The sequence below is a fragment of the Thamnophis elegans genome, chromosome 4 (assembly GCF_009769535.1).
Source record: "Thamnophis elegans isolate rThaEle1 chromosome 4, rThaEle1.pri, whole genome shotgun sequence".
Classification (NCBI taxonomy): domain Eukaryota; kingdom Metazoa; phylum Chordata; class Lepidosauria; order Squamata; family Colubridae; genus Thamnophis; species Thamnophis elegans.
In genome coordinates, this window is record NC_045544.1 from 139555794 (window position 1) to 139578046 (window position 22253).

The 22253-nt window shown below is 44.2% G+C and overlaps 1 protein-coding gene across 1 annotated transcript in view; it reads right to left on the reverse strand.

The window, feature by feature from the left end:
- Positions 1-22253, reverse strand: part of LOC116507809 (transient receptor potential cation channel subfamily V member 2-like) — a 42814-nt gene that overhangs the window by 9272 nt on the left and 11289 nt on the right. Inside the window, exons 6-8 of the mRNA XM_032216142.1 lie at positions 4597-4773; positions 2290-2448; positions 306-474 (exon numbers count right to left, since the gene is read on the reverse strand). Of these exons, the coding sequence (XP_032072033.1) occupies positions 306-474; positions 2290-2448; positions 4597-4773 (505 nt within the window). The remainder of the gene's footprint in view (positions 1-305; positions 475-2289; positions 2449-4596; positions 4774-22253) is intronic.

Here is a 22253-nt window from a genome sequence, read left to right on the forward strand (position 1 = left end):
AGGCAGAAATGAGTGAAAACGGGCCCTTTTTTGCTCAATCTCCACCCCCCCCCAGCCCCCAGGAGTACTCTATAAGCCTCCTAAAGGCTATCCATGCAATTTTTTGACAAAAAACAGGCCTGTTTTCTAAAAAAATGGACTGTTTGTGCTCGTTTTTTGGGGGAAGCACGCTGCAAGCTCCCTAAAGGGCTATTCATGCCTTTTTTGGGGGGGGCAAACAGGCCCGTTTGCACGAAAAATGTGCCGTTTTGGGGAAGTTTGCAAAGTGTCAAAACCTTTTTTTATTTAATTTGCCTCTTCAAAACCTTGGTGTGTTAGATACTCCCCCGTGCTGTCAGGCAGCAAGAGGTTTCCACCAAGGTCCTCTGTTCCAGCGGGAGCAGAGGGAATAATCTGATTGGCTGGGAGGTCTGACAGATCCCTTTGAAAGGGGATGCTGTCCGACCAGTTCCCCAGCAGCATGTTTACTTCGACCTGCGATAAAGAGCTGTTTGTTTACTAGCCTTTTGTGCCTCCTTTACCCGATCTAACATGGTGCATCTTCTACTCTGAAAAATACGGTACTTTTGCAGACTCAGGACAGGCTTCTTAGCGCATCCGCGCGTGAAGCAAACCGGTAGCAGACTTCAGAGCTGTAGGATGGTCCTTAGAACTGAGGTTACACGTGTAAGTACAAACTGCAGCAATCTGCAGAAATATTTGCCTGTCAGCTATTCTTTGCTTGCAATGTGTTTCCCAGGCATGAACAAGGACACGGAGTGATACAAAAATAATGAACCTGTAACATTTTACTGCTTGAATGAATAACCCTTGATTCATTCAGTTTGTAGAACATGCACATTCTCACGAACACCAATGATGTAATGACTAACCAATTATTGTGCCTTGGAGACTTGTTAACCAATAATGATATAACACGCAGAACGAAGAAGGAGCTGCAAACACTGTAAGAAGGATGTGTCATGATTAATAATTTTGCTGTTGATTCTGCTGTTGATTCTGCTATCCATGAACTGCTTTGCTCAATAAACATCTGCTGGTTCAGCTATCCGTGGGTGGATTACTTTCTTTCATCTTCAGCCTCGGGACCTTAAATGCTACACAGAGCATTTTTACCCCTGCTCCAAAGCCCCTGAAGCAGAGGTGGGATCCTACTGGTTCACACCAGTTCGGTAGAACCGGTTCGTCAAATCTACCGAACCGGTTAGAAGAGGTTCCACCAGTGGACCCGGAAAGCAGGCCACACCTACAGAAGAGGTTCCAAAAATTTTTGAAACCCACCACTCACACACACACACACACACACACACCACACACAGACTCACACAGAGAGAAAGAGAAAGAGAAAGAAAGAAAGAAAAAAGAAAAAAAGAAAAAGAAAAAGAAAGAAAAAGTGAGAGAGCGATGAAGAAAAAAGGAAAAAGGGACAGAGACACAAAAGGAAGGAGAGAGAGAGAGAGAGAGAGAGAGAGAGAAAACACAGGGCCGGCAAGCCACTCCCACAAAGGAGGCCACACCCACAGAGTAGGTTCGAAAAAATTTGAAACTCACCACTGCTACACACACACACACACACACCACCAAACACACACACACACAGAGTCCCTAGGGAGTGGTGGCATACACATCTTATTTAAGTTGCAAAGTTGCAAAGACAGAGAGAGAGAGAGAGAGAGAGAGAGAGAGAGAGAGACTGACACAGAGAGGGAGAGAAGAAAGAAAGAAGAAGAAAATAAATAAATGAAAGAAAAGAAAGAAAAAGAGTGAGAGAGAGATGAAAAAGAGGGAAGAGGGACCAAAACGGAATGGAAAGAGAGATAGAGTGAGAGAGAGAGAGAGAGAAAGAAAAAGAAAGAATAAGAAAGAAAGAAAGAGAGAAAGAAAAGAAAGAAAGAATAAAGAAAGAAAACACATGCCACAAGCCACTGCCCACCAGTTCACATGGCTGTCAAGCCACTCGCCCCACAAAGGGAGGCCACACCACAGAGTAGGTTCAAAAAATTTTGAAACCCAGCCACTAGCGGCCTGAAAGGCAGGACAAGAAACAATGTGATGGAACTAATCAAGGGAGAGGGGCAACCTTGAATTAAGGAGTGAATTCCAGAGCTTAAACCCGAAAATTAACGGCTGGAATGATTGCCCCTCAGAAGTGGTGGGTGCTCCTCATTTGCTGGAGGTTTCACGAAGAGGAATTAGGAACAACATTTGTGGTATGGTGCTTAGTAGAAGACCTCCAAGGGCCCCGTCCAACTCTGTCCTGTTCTTTATACAAAACCATCCATTATTTACCTCATGCTTTGGCGGGTGGTGATAAGCAGTGACTGTGAAGATCGTCATGAAAGTCCCATAGAGGAATAAGCTGAAGAAAAACCTTTTTCTAACGAAGGATTCCCACTTGTAACGAAACAGCATGTTCAGGGGTTCCAGGGCCACCATTTTGTGCCGATTCTGTGGACGGAGAGATCACGTCAGGGAATTGTGCAGCTGCTGGTGTCCAATGAAGTGAAGTCAGAGATGCTGACCAGAACTTGTCCTTTTATATCAACAAAATATACATTTACATCTACGTAGGTAGCAAAGTAGATAGTCAGGCAAACAGGAGAATCACGAGGTAAAATCACAGAGCAAACAGGGCCCATGGAAGAAAAAGGCAGGGAAAAAAGGGGAATTCTGGATTATTGCAATTCACTCTATATGGGGCTACCCCTGAAAAGCGTTTGGAGAATACAGCTAGTCCAGAATGCAGCCACGCGAGCGATATTGGGTGTACCGAGATACACCCATATTACACCTGTCCTCCGCGAGCTGCACTGGCTGCCAATTGGTCTCCGAACGCAATTCAAGGTGTTGGTCATTACCTTTAAAGCCCTACATGGCTCAGGACCAGCGTATTTGCGAGACAGCCTACTGCCACATACCTCCCAACGGCTGATAAGATCCCACAGGGTGGGCCTCCTTAGGATGCCGTCAGCCGGACAGTGTCGGCTGGCGGGGCCTCGGAGGAGAGCCTTCTCTGTGGCTGCTCCGACCCTGTGGAATCAGCTATCCCCAGAGGTCCGGGCCTCACCCACCCTCATGGCCTTCAGAAAAGCTGTTAAAACCTGGCTGTTCCAGCAGGCCTGGGGCTGTTGACCTTATTATGTAGGATCCAGCCCCGATCAGAACGTATGCGTGTTGGGGAATTTTTAAATTTTTTATTTTTATTTTGTTTTTCTTTTCTTGTTCTTTGTAAGCCTCCCGGAGTCCTCCGGGATTGGGCGGCCTATAAATCTAATAAATTGAATTGAATTGAATTGAATTCTCCCTCCACACCCACAGCATTGAAGCAGGAGAAAAAGAAGAGGAGGAGGAGAAAAAGGTGAAAGAAGAGCAGGGAGGAGGAGGAGGAGGAGGAGAAGGAGGAGGAGGAGGAGGAGGAGGAGGAGGAGGAGAAAAAGGAGGAGGAGGAAGAGAAAGAGGAGCAGAAGGAAGAGGAGAAGAAGGAAGAGGAGAAGAAGGAGGAGAAGGAGAGAGAGAAGATGGAAGGAGGAAGAGGGGGAAAAAGAGGAGGAAGAGAAAGAATAGAATAGAATAACAGAGTTGGAAGGGACCCTGGAGGTCTTCTAGTCCAACCCCCTGCCAAGGCAGGAAACCCTACACCTCTTCAGACAAATAGTTATCCAAACATCTTCTTAAACAATTCCAGTGTTGGAACATTCACAACTTCTGGAGAAGAGGTGGTATTCTGCTGATTTGGACCAGCTAAATGTTGTTTTTGCGGGCCTCATACATTTGAAGGGACCAGTACTAAGAAATGTAAAAGGGCTTAGAATTATAAGAAGGAAAGGCAGGAAATGTTAACAGCTTTGCTGTAACCACAAGAGTTAGAAATACACCTGTTTATTTCGGTTTACGCTTATGAGAAAATGCAGGAACTTTGGGTTAAGCAAAATTGGACAGAATAGAATGGAGTGGAGTAGAGTAGAGTAGAAGAGAAGAGAAGAGTTGGAAGGGACCCTAGAGGTCTTCTAGTCCAACCCCCTGCTTAGGCAGGAATCCCTATACCACTTCAGACAAATGGTTGTTCAACATTTTCTTAAAAACTTCCAGTGTTGGAGAATTCACAACTTCTGGAGGCAACTTCTGTTCCACTGATTCATTGTTCTAACTGTCAGGAAATTTCTCCTCAGTTCTAGGTGGCTTCTCTCCTTGATTAGTTTCCACCCTTTGCTTCTTGTCCTGCCCTCATGTGCCTTGTAGAATAGCTTGACTCCCTCTTCTTTGTGGCAACCCCTGAGATATTGGAAGACTCCCATCATGTCTCCCCTAGTCCTTCTTTTAATAAAACTAGACATACACAGTTCCTGAAACCGTTCCTCATATGTTTTAGCCTCCATTCCCCTAAACATCTTTGTTAGTCTTCTCACTTGAGAAAGAGAAGGAAGAGCAGAAGGAAGAGAAGGAGAAGAAAAAGGAGGAAGAAAAGAAAGAGGAGGAGGAAAAGAAAGAGGAAGAGGAGGAGGAGGAGGAGGAGGAGAAGGAGGAGGAGATGCTGAATGAAGGAATCACAAGGCAGAGAAGATCTGAGAAGGACCATCCTTGACTGGATCCACTCACTGGAATGTTGCTGTTGTAGGCCAGGATCTCCAGCACTGAGTTCTCATCTTCGCTGTCGATGGAGGTCAAATCGTAGAGGGACATTTGGATGGGACCATAGCGCCACTCGGTGAACTTGCGTGAAAGATGCTGGAACTTGGGGTCCTTCATTTCTCGCTGGAATATGTGCTTAAGGATCTGGAAAGACCAAAACGGTTAAATTGGCAACAGGAGTGTCTCTACAATTGACTACAATTGGTCCAGAATGCAGCCGCGCAAGTGATATTGGGTATACCAAGATACACCCATGTTACACCTATCCTCCGCGAGCTGCACTGGCTTCCTATCGGTCTCCGAACGCGCTTCAAGGTGCTGGTTATTACCTTTAAAGCCCTACATGGCCTAGGACCCGGATATCTGTGAGACCGTCTTCTGCCACATATCTCCCAACAGCCGATAAAATCACACAGGATGGGCCTTCTCCGGGTGCCGTCAACCAGACAACATCGTCTGGCGGCTCCTTGGGGGAGGGCCTTCTCTGTAGCTGCTCCGACCCTATGGAACGATCTACCCCCAGAGATCCGGACCCTTCCCACTCTCTTGGCCTTCCGAAAGGCTACTAAAATCTGGCTATTCTGGCAGGCCTGGATGAGGTCCAGCCCCGCCTAAATTGAGTGCATGAAGTGTTTTTTTAATCTGCTTTTCTTTTCTCTATTTTTTAATTTTTATCCTTTCAGAGATGTATTTCTGTAAGCCGCCGGGAGTCCTTCGAGATTGGGCGGCATATAAATTTATTAAATTTGAATTTTGAAGTTTCTCTAGGGGGTAGGTCAGAAAAGCCAAGGTGTTCTCCTTGTCCATCCATCATCTGGACATTTTTGACCTTCTGGAGGTCACGTCTGATAACTAAGCTACACAATCAAGAAAACTTCCCCACAGAGGAATTGTGGGAGGGAGGGGATTATACATTGACAATGTCGGCAGTATATAGAGAAAACGTATATAAAATGTTTTGTAGATGGCATCTACCACCAGCAAGACTAGCAGAAATGTTTCCCAACAGATCACCAGAACGCTGGAAATGCAAACAGATACAGGGAACATACTATCACATGTGGTGGACCCGTCCCTCAGCAAAAAAATATTAGATAAGGATTAAAAAATGGTTAGAGGAAATGGTAAAACAGCAAATAGAGTTAAAACTATTATTCATAGTTCATATGAATAATATAGGCATATTATCAGGGAAATATAAGGGAAAAAATTCCAATATTTAATGTTACATGTAATAACGGCGGCTAGAATAATATATGCTCAAAACTGGAAAAATGGAAATTTGCCCTCTGAGGAAATGGTAATAAAGAAAATATTAGACTGCTCTGAGATGGATAGGTTAACAATGGAAATCAAAGACAAAGGAAAAACAGAATACTACTTAATTTGGGATGTATGGTATAATTGGCTAGATAGTAGATGCAAAGATTAGAAAACAAATAGCGAAAGACGATTAATGAACTAGAAATTAGAAATAAGTGTAAATAGAATGAAAGATGAAGAATATTTATCTTGCAACATGTTAAAAACAAGAAAAAAAAGTTAAGGAAACAATTGATCCATTGCTCCATTGCTGGGAGAAAGTGGCAAGAAGGTGACAAGCAACAGGGAGAAAGCAGAACTATTTAACTCATTTTTTGCATCTGTCTTTACACAAAGGGATAAAACAGTCCAACCTATCAAAACAGCGCCACAAAAATCAGATTAGGAACACAAATTGAAATTGGGAAGAAAATGATAAGTGAGCACCTGTCTACCCTAGATGAGTTCAAATCACCAGGACCGGATGTATTACACCCCAGGGTTCTGAAGGAACTGGCAGACGAGATCTCAGAACCACTGAACTATATCTTTCAGAGATCCTGGAGCACCAGGGAACTGCCAGAGGACTGGAAAAGAGCTGATGTGGTTCCCATCTTCAAAAAAGGGGGGAAAAAACAGATCCAGGAAACTACAGACCTATCAGCCTGACCTCAATACCAGGAAAGATTCTGGAAAAGATAATCAAGCAATGAATTAGCTGAACACCTAGAAGCAAACAAAGTAATAGCCAAAAGCCAACATGGGTTTGTCAAAAACAGATCATGGCAGACTATTCTTATTGCATTCTTTGATAATGTGACAAAATTAGTGGACCAGAGGAATGCCGTCGATATAATTTACTTGGACTTCAGTAAGGCATTTGATAAGGTAGACCATAACCTACTACTAGATAAAGTAGAAGAATGTGGGTTACACAGCATCACCACCAGATGGATTCGTAACTGGCTGACCAACCGCACTCAACGTGTAGCCCTCAATGGAAGTGCATCTACATGGAGGGAAGTATGCAGTGGGGGACCCCAAGGCTCTGTTTTGGGTCCAGTATTCTTCAACATCTTCATCAATGATTTGGATGTGGGGATAAATGGGTAACTCATCAAATTGGCAGATGACACCAAGCTGGCAGGAATAGCTAACACTCCAGAAGACAGGCTCAAGATACAGAAGGATCTTGAAAAACTTGAACATTGGGCACTATCTAATAAAATGAAATTCAGTGGTAAAAAGAGTCAGGTTCTACATTTAGGCAAGAAAAATGAAATACATAGGTACAGTATAGGTGGTACCTTGCTCAACAGTAGTAACTGTGAAAGGGATCTTGGAGTCCTAGTGGACAACCATTTAAATAGGAGCCAGCCATGTGCAGCAGCTGCCAAAAAAGCCAACACAGTTCTAGGCTGCATAAACAAAGGGATAGAATCAAGATCACGTGAAGGGTTAATACCACTTTATAAGGCCTTGGTAAGGCCACACTTGGAATATCTGCATCCAGTTTTGGTCGCCACGATGTAGAAAAGATGCGGAGACTCTAGAAAAAGTGCAGAGAAGAGCAAGAAAGAGGATGAGGGGACTGGAGGCTAAAACATATGAAGAACAGTTGCAGGAACTGGGTATGTCTAGTTTAATGAAAAGAAGGACTAGGGAGACAGGATAGCAGTCTTCCAATATCTCAGGAGTTGCCCCAAAGAAGAGGGAGTCAAACTATTCTCCAAGGCACCCGAGGGCAGAACAAGAAGCAATGGATGGAAACTTATCACGGAGAGAAGCAACTTAGAACTGAGGAGAAATTAATCAGTGGAACAGAAGTTGTGAATGCCCCAACACTGGAAGTCTTTAAGAAGATGTTGGATAGCCATTTGTCTGAAACGGTATAGGGTTTCCTGCCTAGCTGATTTGGACATTTTGGACGGAAAAAACCAGGAAACTAATAACAATGCACTACAGTTTGCATCCACGTGGTGATACTGATAGACTGTACCTGCCCCGAAATCAGGTGGTGGAGGATTATTACAAGTGAAGCAAACAGTTGAAGAAGAAAAACATGCACTGGCTGATTATTTAAAAGAAAGTCAAGAATATCTATTAATCGAAGTAAAGAACAAAAATCTACTGAAGGTCCAACAGATGAAACAAGAATACAGAAATGATGTGATAAAATCAAGAATGGAGAGTTGGCAGAACAAAGCATTGCATGGCCAATTTCTGGAAAAAATAAAAAAGTGGACAGTGAAAAAACTTGGTTATGGTTAACAACAGGTACATTAAGAAAGAAACAGAGTCACTAATCCTGGCTGCGCAAGAACAAGCTATCCGCACAAATGCCATTAAGGCCAAAATTGAAAATCCTCTGATGATGCCAAATGCAGACTTTGCAAAGAAGCTGATGAAACTGTTGATCACATACTCAGCTGCTGTAAAAAAAATCGCGCAGACTGATTATAAATTGCCTCACAATTCAGTAGCAGAAATGACCCATTGGAATTTGTGCAAAAATTATAATATTAAAACAGCAACAAACTGGTGGGGACATCAGCCTGAAAAAGTCACCGAAAATTAGACGGTCAAGATCTTTTGGGATTTTTGCATACAAACGGACAAATACTGGCGCATAATGCACCAGACATCACACTGGTTGAGAAAAAGGTTACAATCATAGACATCGCAATACCAGGTGATAGCGGGGTCGATGAGAAGGAATTTGAAAAAAAATGCAAAATACCAGGACTTAAAATCGAAATTCAACGACTATGGCTCAAACCAGCAGTGGTAATTCCAGTGGTAATCGGCACGCTGGGTGCTATTCCAAAAGCACTGGAATACATTTGAAACAGTTAAAAATTGACAAAATTACCATCAGTCAAATGCAAAAAGCCGCACTGCTTGGATCTGCACGCATATTACGGAAATAGGTTACAACGTCCTAGGCCCCTGGGTGGGGCCTGACTAGTAACCAATGCCAAATCCGGCGAAACAACTGGCCGCTGTGATACAATTGTATAATAATATAATAACAACAACAAGAACAACAACAACAACAACTCCGCCATTGCCAGTCCCAAGCCCGGATGAGAAAGGAGGAGGGTTGGGGTCAGGTTGGCAACTGGCCCCATAAAAAACCCGCCAACCCATACAATATGATGAAAGAAACGAATAAAATTTTTATACCGCATCGGTCGTCGCGCGGGTTAACAAGGGCCGCGGCGGATAGTTGGGGTCCCTGGACATCCATCGACAAGTGGGCTACAAGTGGACCAGCCAATAAAACGACAAAAATATAGTGCAGATGAAAACCGTGCCATAATGGCCTGTTACTACAACTCAGAGCCAGAAAAAAGAGGTTATTTAAAGCGAATGTATGAATTATGGAAACAACAATATCCAGATTCAAATGTTAGTGAACAACGACTAGCAGATCAAAGGCGATTTATTATACGGAATAATAGATTTTTTAAATAGATTTTAATAGATTTTAATAAGACTTATAGGCCGCCCTTCTCCCTGAGGGGACTCAGGGCGGCTTACAATCACAAAGGGAAGGGTGTGCAATAACAAGACAAACAATAAGTGACCAATAATAAAATAGTAACCACAACATACATTCAACAATCAACTTCGGGGCGGGGTAATTTAAAAACCTATCCCCAGGCCTGCTGGAGAGCCAGGTCTTGAGGGCTGTGCAGAAGGTCTGGATGGTGGTGAGGGTACGAATCTCAACGGGGAGATCGTTCCACAGTGGTCGGAGCTACAAACAGAAAAGGCTCTCCTCCGTGTAGTCGCCAGTCGGCATTGACTGGCGGATGGAATCCGGAGGAGGCCCAGCCTGTGTGATCTGATCGGTCGGAGGGAGGTAATCGGCAGAAGGCGGTCTCTCAAGTATCCAGAATCCACTACCATGGAGTGCTTTAAGGTGGTCATCAGTACCCTGAAGCGCATCCGGAGACTAACAGGTAGCCAGTGCAGCTCGCGGAGGATGGGTGTAATGTGGGCGAACCGTGGTGCGCCCACTATCACTCGCGCGGCCGCATTCTGGACTAACTGCAGTCGCCGGGTGCTCTTCAAGGGCAACCCCATGTAGAGCCCATTGCAGTATTCCAGCCTAAAGATCACAAGGGCTCGAGTGACTGTGCGAGAGTCTCCCGGTTCAGGTAGGGCCGTAACTGGCGGACCAGGCGAACCTGGGCAAATGCCCCCCTGGTCACAGCCGACACTGATGGTCGAGAGTCAGCTGTGGATCCAGGAGGACTCCTAAGTACGGACCCTATCTGAGGGGTATAAAATTTGACCCCCCAGCCTGAGTGTTGGGATGTCGACCAATTATTGGGAGGAAAGCACAACAGCCACTCGGTCTGTCCAGGTTTGAGTACAGTTTGTTAGCGCTCATCCAGCTCTTAACGGCCTCAAGACCCCGGCTCATCACGTCCACCGCTTCATTGAGTTGGCACGGGGCGGACAGATACAATTGTGTATCGTCCGCGTATTGGTGGTATTTTATCCCGTGCCTCCGAATGATCTCGCCCAGTGGTTTCATGTATATGTTAAATAGTAGGGGGGATAAGAGCCGAACCCTGTGGCACCCCATATGTTAGGGGCCTCAGGGACGATCTCTGCCCCCCGACCAACCACCGACTGCGACCTGTCCGAGAGGTAAGAGGAGAACCACTGCAAAACAGTGCCTCCCACCCCCACCTCCTGCAGTCGTCGCAGAAGGATACCATGGTCGATGGTATCGAAAGCCGCTGAGAGGTCAAGGAGAACCAGGATGGACGCATGGCCTCCATCTCTGGCCCTCCAGAGATCATCCGGTCAATGCGACCAAAGCGGTTTCTGTGCTGTAACCAGGTCTGAAGCCGGACTGGAAGGGGTCAAGATAACTAGCTTCCTCCAAGGCCCGTTGAAGCTGGAAGGCCACCACCTTCTCAACAACCTTCCCGATAAAGGGAAGGTTGGAGGACAGGACGATAGTTGTTTAAAATGGCTGGATCCAAGGATGGTTTCTTCAGGAGGGGTCTCACCACCGCCGTTTTAAGTACGGCGGGGAAGTGCCCCTCCCGAAGGGAGGCGGTCACAACCGCCTGGATCCAGCCATGTGTCACCTCCCTGCTGTTGGCAACCAGCCAGGAGGGACACGGGTCCAGAATACAGGTGGAGGCGCTTACAGCTCGAATGGCCTTGTCCACATCCCCAGAGGCAACATCCTGGAACTCAACCCAGAGATGGTTTGCCAAGTAATCCCCCTGTGTCTCGGCTGAATCTACTGCGGTGGAGTCCAAGTCCGACCGAAACCGAGCAACTTTGTCCGCCAAGAATTGGGCATAGTCCTCAGCCCTACCCTGCAAGGTGTCTCCCACATCCCTCTTATTAAGGAGGGGAGCGGGTGATCCTAACAGGGCGGCTGGGCGTGACTCGGCGGGACGCAACCAAGGCGGAGATATGCGTTCTTTTGGCAACTCTCCAGTGCCCGGATGTAATCCTTGGTGCAGGTGGTCAGGAGTGCTCGGTTCGCCTCGGACTTATCAGACCTCCACCAGGTGCTCTAGGCGTCTCCTCCGGCGCTTCTTCTCCCGGAGTTCCTCGGTGAACCAAGGAGGTCTCCGGGATCCACTGACCCGGAGGGGCCGTAGTGGCGCAATCCGGTCAAGAGACTCCGATGCCGCCGAATGCCAGGCGGCAACCAGAGCCTCTGCCGAACTGTGGCGGAGAGCGTCAGGAATTACCCCAAGCTACGTCTGGAACCTCAAAGGGTCCTAAGTCGCCTGGGGCGGAACCACCTGGTCGGTTCCTCCTCCCTACGGTGGGGGTTTGGCCTCCGGAAGTCAAGCCTCAGTAGGCAGTGGTCTGACCACGACAGGGGTATGATCTCATTACCCCTCAGACCAAGATCACACATACACTGCTCCGAGAGGAATACGAGGTCGAGCATTGGACCCGCTGTATGGGTTGGGCCCCGAATTACCTGGTTCAAGCCCATGGCTGTCATGGAAGCCATGAACTACTTGCGCCCCGTCAGAGCGTTCACCGAGCTGATGGCAAGTTAAAGTCCCCCAGAATCAATAAGCCTGGGGAACTCAACTGCCAGCTTGGCTACTGACTCAAGGAGCGAGGGGAGGGATGTTGCAACGCAGTTGGGAGGCAGGTACGTTAGCAGCAAACCCCACTTGACCCTTGAGGTCCAACTTTAGCAGCAGGGACTCACACCCGACAAGCTCCGGAGCAGGACCCTACGAGGGTAACAAAGACTCCCGGATAACAATAGCCACACCGCCACCCCTTCCCTGGGCTCTCGGCTGATGAAGCACCTGAAAACCCTCTGGGCACCTCTCTACAAGGGGGACTCCTCCTTCTGTGCCCAGCCAGGTTTCAGTAATACATGCCAGGTCTGCCCTCTCGTCAACAATTAAGTCCCGGACGAGAGGAGCCTTCTGAATAACAGACCTGGCATTTAGCAGCAGCAGCCTGAGACCCGGGTCCTGGCTACTCGCGCCATCTGGTCTTGGAGTGGGACTCATAGGGCCGGAAGGAGGGATCTCTGTAATGTAGCGAACCCTCCTTCCCCGGTAATGGCTAGCCCTAAAGTCCCCGCCATATCTGCCCCTCCCTGTCATGACCGCAATGCTCCGACCCACTCCCGTGGCCATGGTCCCCCCAACCACCCGGTCCCCCCCGCATTCCCCAGCAGGTCCTCCGAATCAGACATGCTCAGACACTCACACAACCAGCCCCCACATAATTATTAAAAAACACAAATACAGCAGTAACAACAATAAAAGTGGGTCACACACACACTCACATACAATCCCATATACTCAGCATACCTGTTTAAAAATTAGAGAAAGAAGAAAAGAGGGGAAAGGGAAGAAAAGGGGATTTGTTAAGAAGGGGAAAGAGAGAAAAAAGTTATAAAAATGCGCAAAAGTTCTATTAAAGTTGCGAGTTCCGGGGGAGGCCAAATAGTTCTCCACAGATGGCTTCACAGTCAGCAAGAATGATGTTAGAACCAGGACAATAATGATGTTGAAAACGAAGGCTAAGCCACGGGGCAAAGCAGGGAGGAGGGGAGGGCGTCTGTGAGAGTTGTGATGATGGCAGTCACAGTCAATCCCATAATTTGGGCAGCCTCTACAGGCACCCAACCCCAATCCACGTCCTCTAAAGTAATGGCGGTTTGTTTGTCCGTTTGGGGAAGAAACCGGAAGCCCAGCCAGCTGGGTAATGTTAGTTAAAAAATGCTGCGGGGGTTCAATGAGGACGCCCAGTGCCGCCATCATCTGTCCACCCCCAGTCTCAATAGTAGCCCAGCCCAAGGGTCTTCTTCTGGGGGTAAAACCACCCCAGGGAGTTTCCCCCAATCTCACCGTCAGAGGCAGGCGAAGCGAAAAGATGAACCAGGCACTAGAATGGCCAAGGAACGCTGCTGCTGTTCTCCAAGTAAAGCTCTGCCTTCTCGGTGTCTATAAAGTTGTCTCCGGAGTCTCCGAAACTACTGGGACTACTGGGATCGTCACGGTCTGCTAAAGTGTTTAGTGAAGTTGAACATGAGGAGATTCAGGCAAATTGCAAAACCAAAAAAACAATATCATAAGCGGAAATAACTGATATTCACGACACAACTAAAGGACATTATAGTAGAACTCCCAGAAGAAGCTCTCGGGGAGGAAATAACGCCACCACCACTAGATCCAGTTATCACTGAACCAACTGATGAACTAACTCAAAAACAAAAAGAATTGAAGGATAAGATCATGGAGCATTTTCTGCTTAATGATGAAAGGCAACGTTTACCATCACTAAAAACTGTGCCTAAGAAAATTTTGGCCCCTATCATGAAAATGGTTAATGCAGTGTTCCAACAATTGAATCGGGATCCATCTTGGAAACGAACAAGTTAATGTACAGTGCAGCTGTAATAGTCACTAATGAACTAGGCATTAAAATCAAAGTACCGGGTATTTATAACAGGACTTCCGGTCTGGCGTCACGCTGGAACGGGCTGCTGACAGACTCTCTGTTCGGTTCGCCCGGTCCTTTCCACGAGCGTGGCCGTAATAGGCAAGGTCCCTTCGAGGTGCGAGGACCTTTGGAGAGGGGAAACCTCTGTGCAGTGGAGGGTGAAAGGCGATCTCCTCCCACGAAGCAAGAGGCTCCCTCAGAGTTCGTGCAAAGAGGTCGGCTGATTAATGGCCGACCAGAAGGCGTGACTGCCAGCCACTAATAAGGAAGGGAGAGAGACAGCTGCAGGGAATATATAGCGGACCAATGACGGTAATCACAAGATCTGACTTAAAAGCCTAACCTAAAAGATAAACAACTTTACTGCAATAAATACAGATACGTGTGTGGGCGCATGTATCTGCAGCGGCTATTAAATACAACAGTGAACTTTTGTGAAAGCTGATTGACGTTGTGAATAGAAGAAGACAGGCTTTGGACTAGTTAAATTTGAGGATTAACAGAGGACGAGACTAGAAGAAGAAGCTGGATTTGCCTGCCTGGGAAAAGGAAAGAAGTTAATCACAAGGGTTTGAAGTACCCGGTGGTCATATTACAGCCAGAGACAGCAGAAGGGAAAACACTACACTGACAACAGGAAGAGATTGATGGGTGAGTTCTAAATACTTTCTGGCCTCTCCTGCACCCTGTCGTATCACGCTGACACGTTTCTCTTCCTGACTCTCCCAGATACTATAGAATTAACTGAGCCTATATTTCACAGCCCTGCTCCAGCTTAATTACCCTGTATGTACCCGGGCTCTGTATAACTACTTAAGCAGCACTCAGAAGGTACTAGACTTACACCTTATAGGGGAAGAGCTGAATTAAAGCAAATGGCAACGAAAACAGTAACCTTAATTAAAGGGAGTAAAAAGCAAACTCCCCTATCTACCCCTGTGAGGGAAAAGTCCCCTGAGGGCAGGCAAACGGGAGATAAGGCAGCCCCAACCCTGCAAGACCAGGAAGTAACAATGGACTCCCTACAAGAGACAATATTGAAGATGGGGGAAAGTGTCGCCAAAGGCCTGGAGGGAGTAAAGAATGAAATGCGTGAAGTAAGAAACAATATGGGAAAAATTGAGGAACGTATAGGAGTAATACAAACAGCGCTGCTGAAAAATGAGCAGGAAATTCAAATGTTAAGGGGAGAACGGAAATAGCGGAAAAAAGGATAGACAAAGTGGAGGACAATCTGGAATCTATAAACTCAAGCCTGGAGGAGGCCATCCTCCAGCTAGAATTAGAGCGATCAGCATATTATTTAAGACTACAAAACGTGGAGGAAGCAAAAGATGAAAACCTCCGGGAGCTGATTGGAGAAATCCTGGGATTAGTCCTCGGCAGGCCGAAAAAAGAGGTTATTAATGATCTGGACGAAGCCTATAGAGTCAATACAGGCTTCGCGAGACGCCACCGGCTTCCGAGGGAGATCCATGTGAGGGTGTTGAGAAGACAGCTGAGAGAGGACATTCTAAGTACAATAAGAGGGGGACTCTCTAACATACAAAGGTAAAGAAATTCTCATCTTAAAACAGACTCCACGGAGAGTCAGAGAGAAGAGAAGGAAATACAACTTCCTCTCCACACGTTTAAACAGAGACAGAATTCAGTTCAGATGGCTCCTTCCGAAGGAATGTTGATAACATGGAGGGAAAAGAAATACCGAATAGATACCTTGGCGAAAGCTCAAGAATTCCAGGAACTTTACTAGCAGACGATGAGAGATTTAATAAAGAAGGACTTTTAAGACAGGGGGACACTATAATTGAAACTCAACCAGAGGGGCGGGGGCCAGGAGAGGCCAGAGAACGAGAGAGATATGGCAGAGAAGATTCGAGAGCAAGGTCACCCATCGAGACTCGATCCAAAGGTGCCCTCAAAGCGAATAACGTGTAAGGGAATTGAAGAATGGGAAACGAATGTACTATCAGCTAATGTAAATGGTCTTAACATAACTTCCAAAAGAAAACGAGTACTGTTGGATCTAGTGAAACAAAAGTTAGATGTAATCTGTCTTCAGGAAACCCACATTAAAGAAAAATACAATAACCTGTTGGTCTGTCCAAAACTAGGTAAAACATTCTGCTCGTCAGCACAAACCAGAAAAAGAGGAATTGTGATGTATATAAAAGAATGGTTGAACCCCAAATTAATATATGCAGACAAAGATGGTATGGTATTAATGGTGGAGATAATTAATGGTGGGGAAAAAATTTACTAGTTGGAATCTATGCCCCAAATCAAAAACAAGAGAGATTTTATATTAATCTATATAAGAGGATAAATGAAATAGAGTGGCAAAATATATGTATTCTAGGGGATTTCAAACGCTATAGCAGATGGTAAGATGGACTAACAGGGTACCCACAAGAAAAGCACAAGAAGGAAACTACCGTCTGCCTATGTAAATATGGTGAAGGATTAGATCTTTATGATGTCTGGCGAGCAATGAATGACAAGATGCAACAGTACACGTTTTAACTCCCATCCACATAATTCATGGTCCCGTATCGACATGGTTTGGTCAAACTCGGAGCTACTCATGGATACTGTAAATATTGAAATAATAACCAACAAGTGGGCGATCATCACCCAGTCTTATGGCAATGGAAAGGGAAGACAAGGATAAAAGCTAGGTGGACATTAAACCAGAACATACTACAAGAGAAACAATTTGTACAACAAATAGAAAAGGAACTGGGCTACTTCTTTAAAGAAAACGATAAAGAGCAGACCTCAATACAAAATGTTTGGGACACGATGAAGGCAGTTGTGAGGGGAATTTCCATAGCCTATATAATAAGAAGAAACAAAATGCACAGGGAAAAACTTAATACACTGAACAAAGAACTAAGAGAGACGGAACTGCTGACCCAGAAAGAGCCAGAAAATAGTAGACACAGGGAAAAGGAGAGTTAATTAAACACCAAATAAATTTGATCTCCCAAGAGGAAATAGCACAAAACATTAAGAAAATGAAGCAGAGGCTTCGGGGGGAGGAGCTGCCGCCGTCGGGAGCTCAACAAAGCTCCTGCCAGACTCTGGTTCGTATATCTTATAAGATCTATAGATATCTCCCCTTTCTGGCAGAAAGGGGCAGGGAGAAGGTCAGTCGTTAGGATCTCTTTGTAATTCATAGCTTTTCTTTTTGCTGTGAATGGAGAAGAGGTTCAACATTAGCTGAGCCTTTACTCCGGCCAGTTTTCCGCGCTGCCTTTTTGCAGCCTAGGCAGATTGCCTCCCCCCCCAGGACAAAGCCAAGCTATTTAAAGTCAATCCGGGCGGGGACCATTCCCGAGGAATTTCTTCCATTACTATTTAAAATACCAGCTTCAATTTCGCAAAAGGCTCCCTTTCTTTTTTAGCTGCGTCACAAGATGGCGATCTCGTAGCTTTTGTGTTTGATGTGACGTACTTAGTTAACCCTACCCTCCTGAAGGCTTCTCCGTACTAATTGCTAAAAGATTAACTGAGGGGAGCAGAGACTTTGATTTTTGGCTCGCTTGATTGCTTGTCTTTTATTTTTATTCTGGAATGGCTCCCAAATCTAAACAGAAGCGCTTCCTTAATAACATATCTCCAAAACTGCTATGAAGTCGCTACCCTTGTCTCCTACACCCTCCACGGGAGATTTGCTAACACAAGAATTTCTTCTCAAAACGCTTAATGATTTCAGACAGGAGATTAATCAACTGATATCGGATTTATGTGATCAATTTGATGCTAAAATTGCTCAGGCAAAGCAGGATATGATCGGAGTAATGACAGTCATGACAGATTATATTGCTGAAACGGAGGACAAATTGGAACTTTTGGAAGAAACTAACCTTAATCTGATACCAAAAATTCAAACGTTGCAACAGGAAATTGAAACTGCTCAAAAAGAACTTGTCATGATAAATTATGATAAGACTGCCTTTGCTATAAGAGTTAGAGGACTGCGTGAAAACCAACAGGAGAATTTGAAACAGACCTTCTTTGAGGCTTTCAGCCGCTTGGTGGAAGTCCGGGACTTAACTTTGATTGGCAGATTCAAAGAATTTACCGCCAGAATTCCTGGGTAGCAAAACAGCGACCGCTTCCGAGGGACATAATAATATACTTTACTACAAGGGAATCTAGAAATGAGATAATACAGAGGCTTTACGGAAAGAGGTTGAGAATTGATGGGGAGGACTTGATTGTTTTTAAAGAGATACCATTTCAAATATTAAGAACAAGGAGACAGTACGCTTTCTTAACCGAAGAACTCAGAAACTCTCAGATTCCATACAAATGGGAAGTCCCAGCTGGTATTACAGTTACATTTGGCAACCAAAAACACCGCATTAATTCTGTCTGTGAAGCCCAAAAATTTTACTACGAGACCTTGAAGGCGGGACTTCCTGATCCATCCGGACCTGGAGAGAGACAAGGAGAAGGAGAAGACAAACAGCGAGACACGTGGCTACAAGGCGGAGGGTGCTGCTTTCTCTTCCGGAAGGGCAGAAGACTAAAGAATAAAGACTAAGCGATGTTTTAAAGCTTTATGATTTCCGTCTGGGATAAAATGGAAAAGTGGCATATTGATGATGAGACATGGAGACTGAAAGAAGCGTTGCTGATTGTGGACATATATTGTACATAAGTTTTGTCTGAACTCTAACTCAAATTGCGCATGAACTATTTTCTTAGGCGAGGAGAGCGGAAATTGTGATTTTTTTTGAGTTGTGGTTTGGGACGAACGGAGTTGGGAGGTGTGTGGGAGAGGGAGGGGTAGCGAAAGCTTAACTAGATTACCTGGGGCTAGAACGCAAGCTGATGTTTGTTTGAGTTGCTATCTCAATATAAGGTTAAGAAAGATTGGTCGGAGAACCTTCAGGAAAGTGGAGTAAACATGGGAGGAGCAATGAATGTGGATAAAATATATATGTGGATATGGATAAAGGCAGGGTGGAAGGTAAAAAATTTATATGTGGAGGTGGGAAAGGATAGAAAGGGAGGTGTTGGAAATGAAAATGAAAGAAGTATTTGAGCTTAATGGTGTTATAGAAAGGTTTGGATATTTGGATAAAAAAAAGATAAATTAAAGGTCTGAATAGATAGACAAAGCAATGAGACTTTTAGTTGGGGAATCCTAATTGATCAACTTACCTGGCTCTAATATAGTTTGAAAACCCTGCAAGTAGCAAAATAACCGAAATTTGGAATGAACTACATTGTTTAAGATTTACAGATAATGGAAGCTGTGTTAACGTAGTGGGTTTATTGACCCTTTTTGTTTCTTTCTTCTTTTTGTGTGTGAGTGTGTGTTTTTTTTTTTTTTTTAATTTCTTATTTTCTACTATTTTTCCTTTTTCTTTTTGGCTTTACTTTATTTTATTTTTTTAATTTTAAAGTTAGCTGGCCTTATTATACTCAAATGCTTGTTAAAGAATTATGCCGGGTATGGGACCTGCGAAGCCGTAAGGGGGTTAGGGAGGGGGGATTATAGGGGGGAGGGGGGAGGGTGGAATTACAGTTTCAATCTTTAGAACAATAAGAATTCACTTGTATACTGCGGCTCGTTTTTCTTTTTTTTTTCTTTTTTTCTTTTTCTACTTTTATTTTAAAAACAAACTGAATTGTATAGATACACCAAAGTGAGGAGAAGAGGGAAAGAGAAGGGAGAAGTAAAGAGGGAGTGAGAGGGAATGTAAGGAGGGTGAGATGGAGGGAGGGGGAGATGTCTGAGGGGGTAGGGAAGTAGAAGAGGGGAATGCTGGAGGGGTGAAAGGAAAGTTGGAGGGGGAGAAGAGAGGGTGTATGGGGGAATGAAGTGTTATGTTGGGTTTTTTTTTTTTCCTTGTTTTTTTTTTATGCACAGTATATAAGTGATTGTATAAAATGAAAATGAAAATGAAATAAAATGTATTACAAAAAAAAAAAAAAAAGTCACCGAAAGAAAATGAAGCAGAATTATTTTGAACATGCAAATAAAACTGGGAGATGGTTGGCCCACAAAATAAGAAAGGAGAAGGTCAAAAGAATTATTAAACAACTGTATGACGAGGAGGGGAATCTGAAACAAGAAATAGGAGAAAAGAAAAAGATAGTACAGAACTATTATAGGAAACTATATAAACAAGACGAAATTAATGAACAGGACATTAGAAAATACCTTATAAAGCAGAAGCTTCCAGTCTTGTCGGAGGAGATGAGAGAGATGCTCGATAAAGAAATTACACAAGAAGAACTGAAAAAGGCCATTCAAAAACAAAAAAACAATAAAACACCTGGGCCGGATGGGCTCCCGTCGGAAATATATAAAAAAACTTCAAAATACCATAGAAGACAAATTATTAGAACTATGTAATGATACATTGCAAAATGGTAGGGTCCCAAAATCATGGGGGGAAGCTTACATTACCCTAATACCAAAGGAAGAGGCGGACAGTAGCAAGGTCCAAATTATAGACCCATATCCCTGTTAAATGCAGATTACAAAATCTTTGAATCAATATTGGCGGAAAGACTAAAAATAATATTAAATCAAAGTATCCATTCGGATCAAAACGGCTTTCTCCCAAAAAGACATATTAGAAACAATACAAGAATAATAATGGACACCCTGGAATTCTATCAAACAAGATCCGAGAAACAACTCGCATTAATCTTTGTCGACGCTCAGAAAGCCTTTGATAACCTAGATTGGAACTTTCTAATCACTCAACTAAAAATGATGAAATTTGGCGATAAATTTATTAAGATTATAGAATCTATATATTCACGGCAATCTGCAAATATTATAGTCAATGGGGAACTAACGGAGAGGATACAAATTGGAAAGGGTGTTAGACAAGGGTGCCCGCTCTCCCCACTACTATTTATTACGTCTCTAGAGGTCCTTTTAAATCGGATAAGATCAAATCAGGAAATTAGGGGCCTGACCATAAAAAAAGAACAATATAAAGTACAGGCCTTCGCGGATGACATGGTCTTTATCGTGGAAGACCCCTTACTTTCAGGACCGAATTTGATGAAGGACATTGAGAACTTTGGGTGTGTGGCCGGTTTAAAAATAAACAAGGAAAAAACAAAAATGATTATAAAAAATTTCCCCAAAAACCAGATTGGAGAACTAGAGGAAACAATGGAATTAAAGGTAACTAAAAAAATTAAGTATTTAGGGATCTGGCTGTCTGCGAAGTGCTCTTCCATAAAAGAAGACAACTATGATAAGTTGTTACAGAATACCCAAAAGGACTTAAAAACCTGGTCAAAACTACAACTATCACTGATGGGAAGAGTCGCAGTAATTAAAATGAATGTTCTCCCAAAAATCCTCTACCTATTTCAAACGGCACCGGTTAAGCTAGGGGAAAAATTTTATAATGATTTGGACAAAATGATTCGAAACTTTATATGGAATGGTAAAAAGCCCAGAATAAAATATATGCACCTGCAGGATAAAAGAACTCAAGGGGGAATGGGATTACCGGAATGGAAAACATATCATCAAGCAGCAACAACTATGTGATAAAAGAATGGGTAATGTTAGCTAATAAAAGAATCTTAACAATAGAGGGCCACGACCTGCAATACGGGTGGCACAACTACTTATGGTGCGAGGGAAATAAAATCCACAATTATTTTAGTAGTCACCATTTAAGGGGGGTATTGATTAAGGACTGGCTCGAAATTAGAAGGAGATACTATACGCAACTACCTAAATGGATATCTCCGACGGAAGCCCTGATATACCCGAATTTGATAAACTTGGATAAAATTGTTACCTACCAACAGTTGCTAGACGACCAAAACAAACTAAACCCCAGGGAAATTTGGCTGATAAGGGAATAAACATCGATTGGTGGCCATATCTTCAAATTCAAAACAAACATAAATTCGATCTAGCACAACCTGGCTTCCAGAACAAGAACCAGGAATTAGATAAAATTTTAATTGGACCAGATGAGAAATTAATTTCAAAAATATACAACTGCTTACTGATTCGAAAACGGAAGCAGAAAGAGTAAAAGAAGTCATGGTAACCTGGGCCCAAAACATCGGCCACTCAATAGATCTAGACGACTGGGAAAGAGTCTGGGAATGGAATCTAAAATTGACAAAGTCGACGGCCTATAAAGAAAATATATATAAAATGTTCTACCGCTGGGATCTTCCACCGACAAGACTGGCGAAAATGTCTTCAAAAGTTTCAGCCATATGCTGGAAATGTAAAACGGTGCTGGGCACGTACTACCATATGTGGTGGACGTGTCCGGTAGCCAAAGCATATGGAAGCAAATACTAGGATGGCTGAATGGAATCCTGTCAATTAAACTATGCTT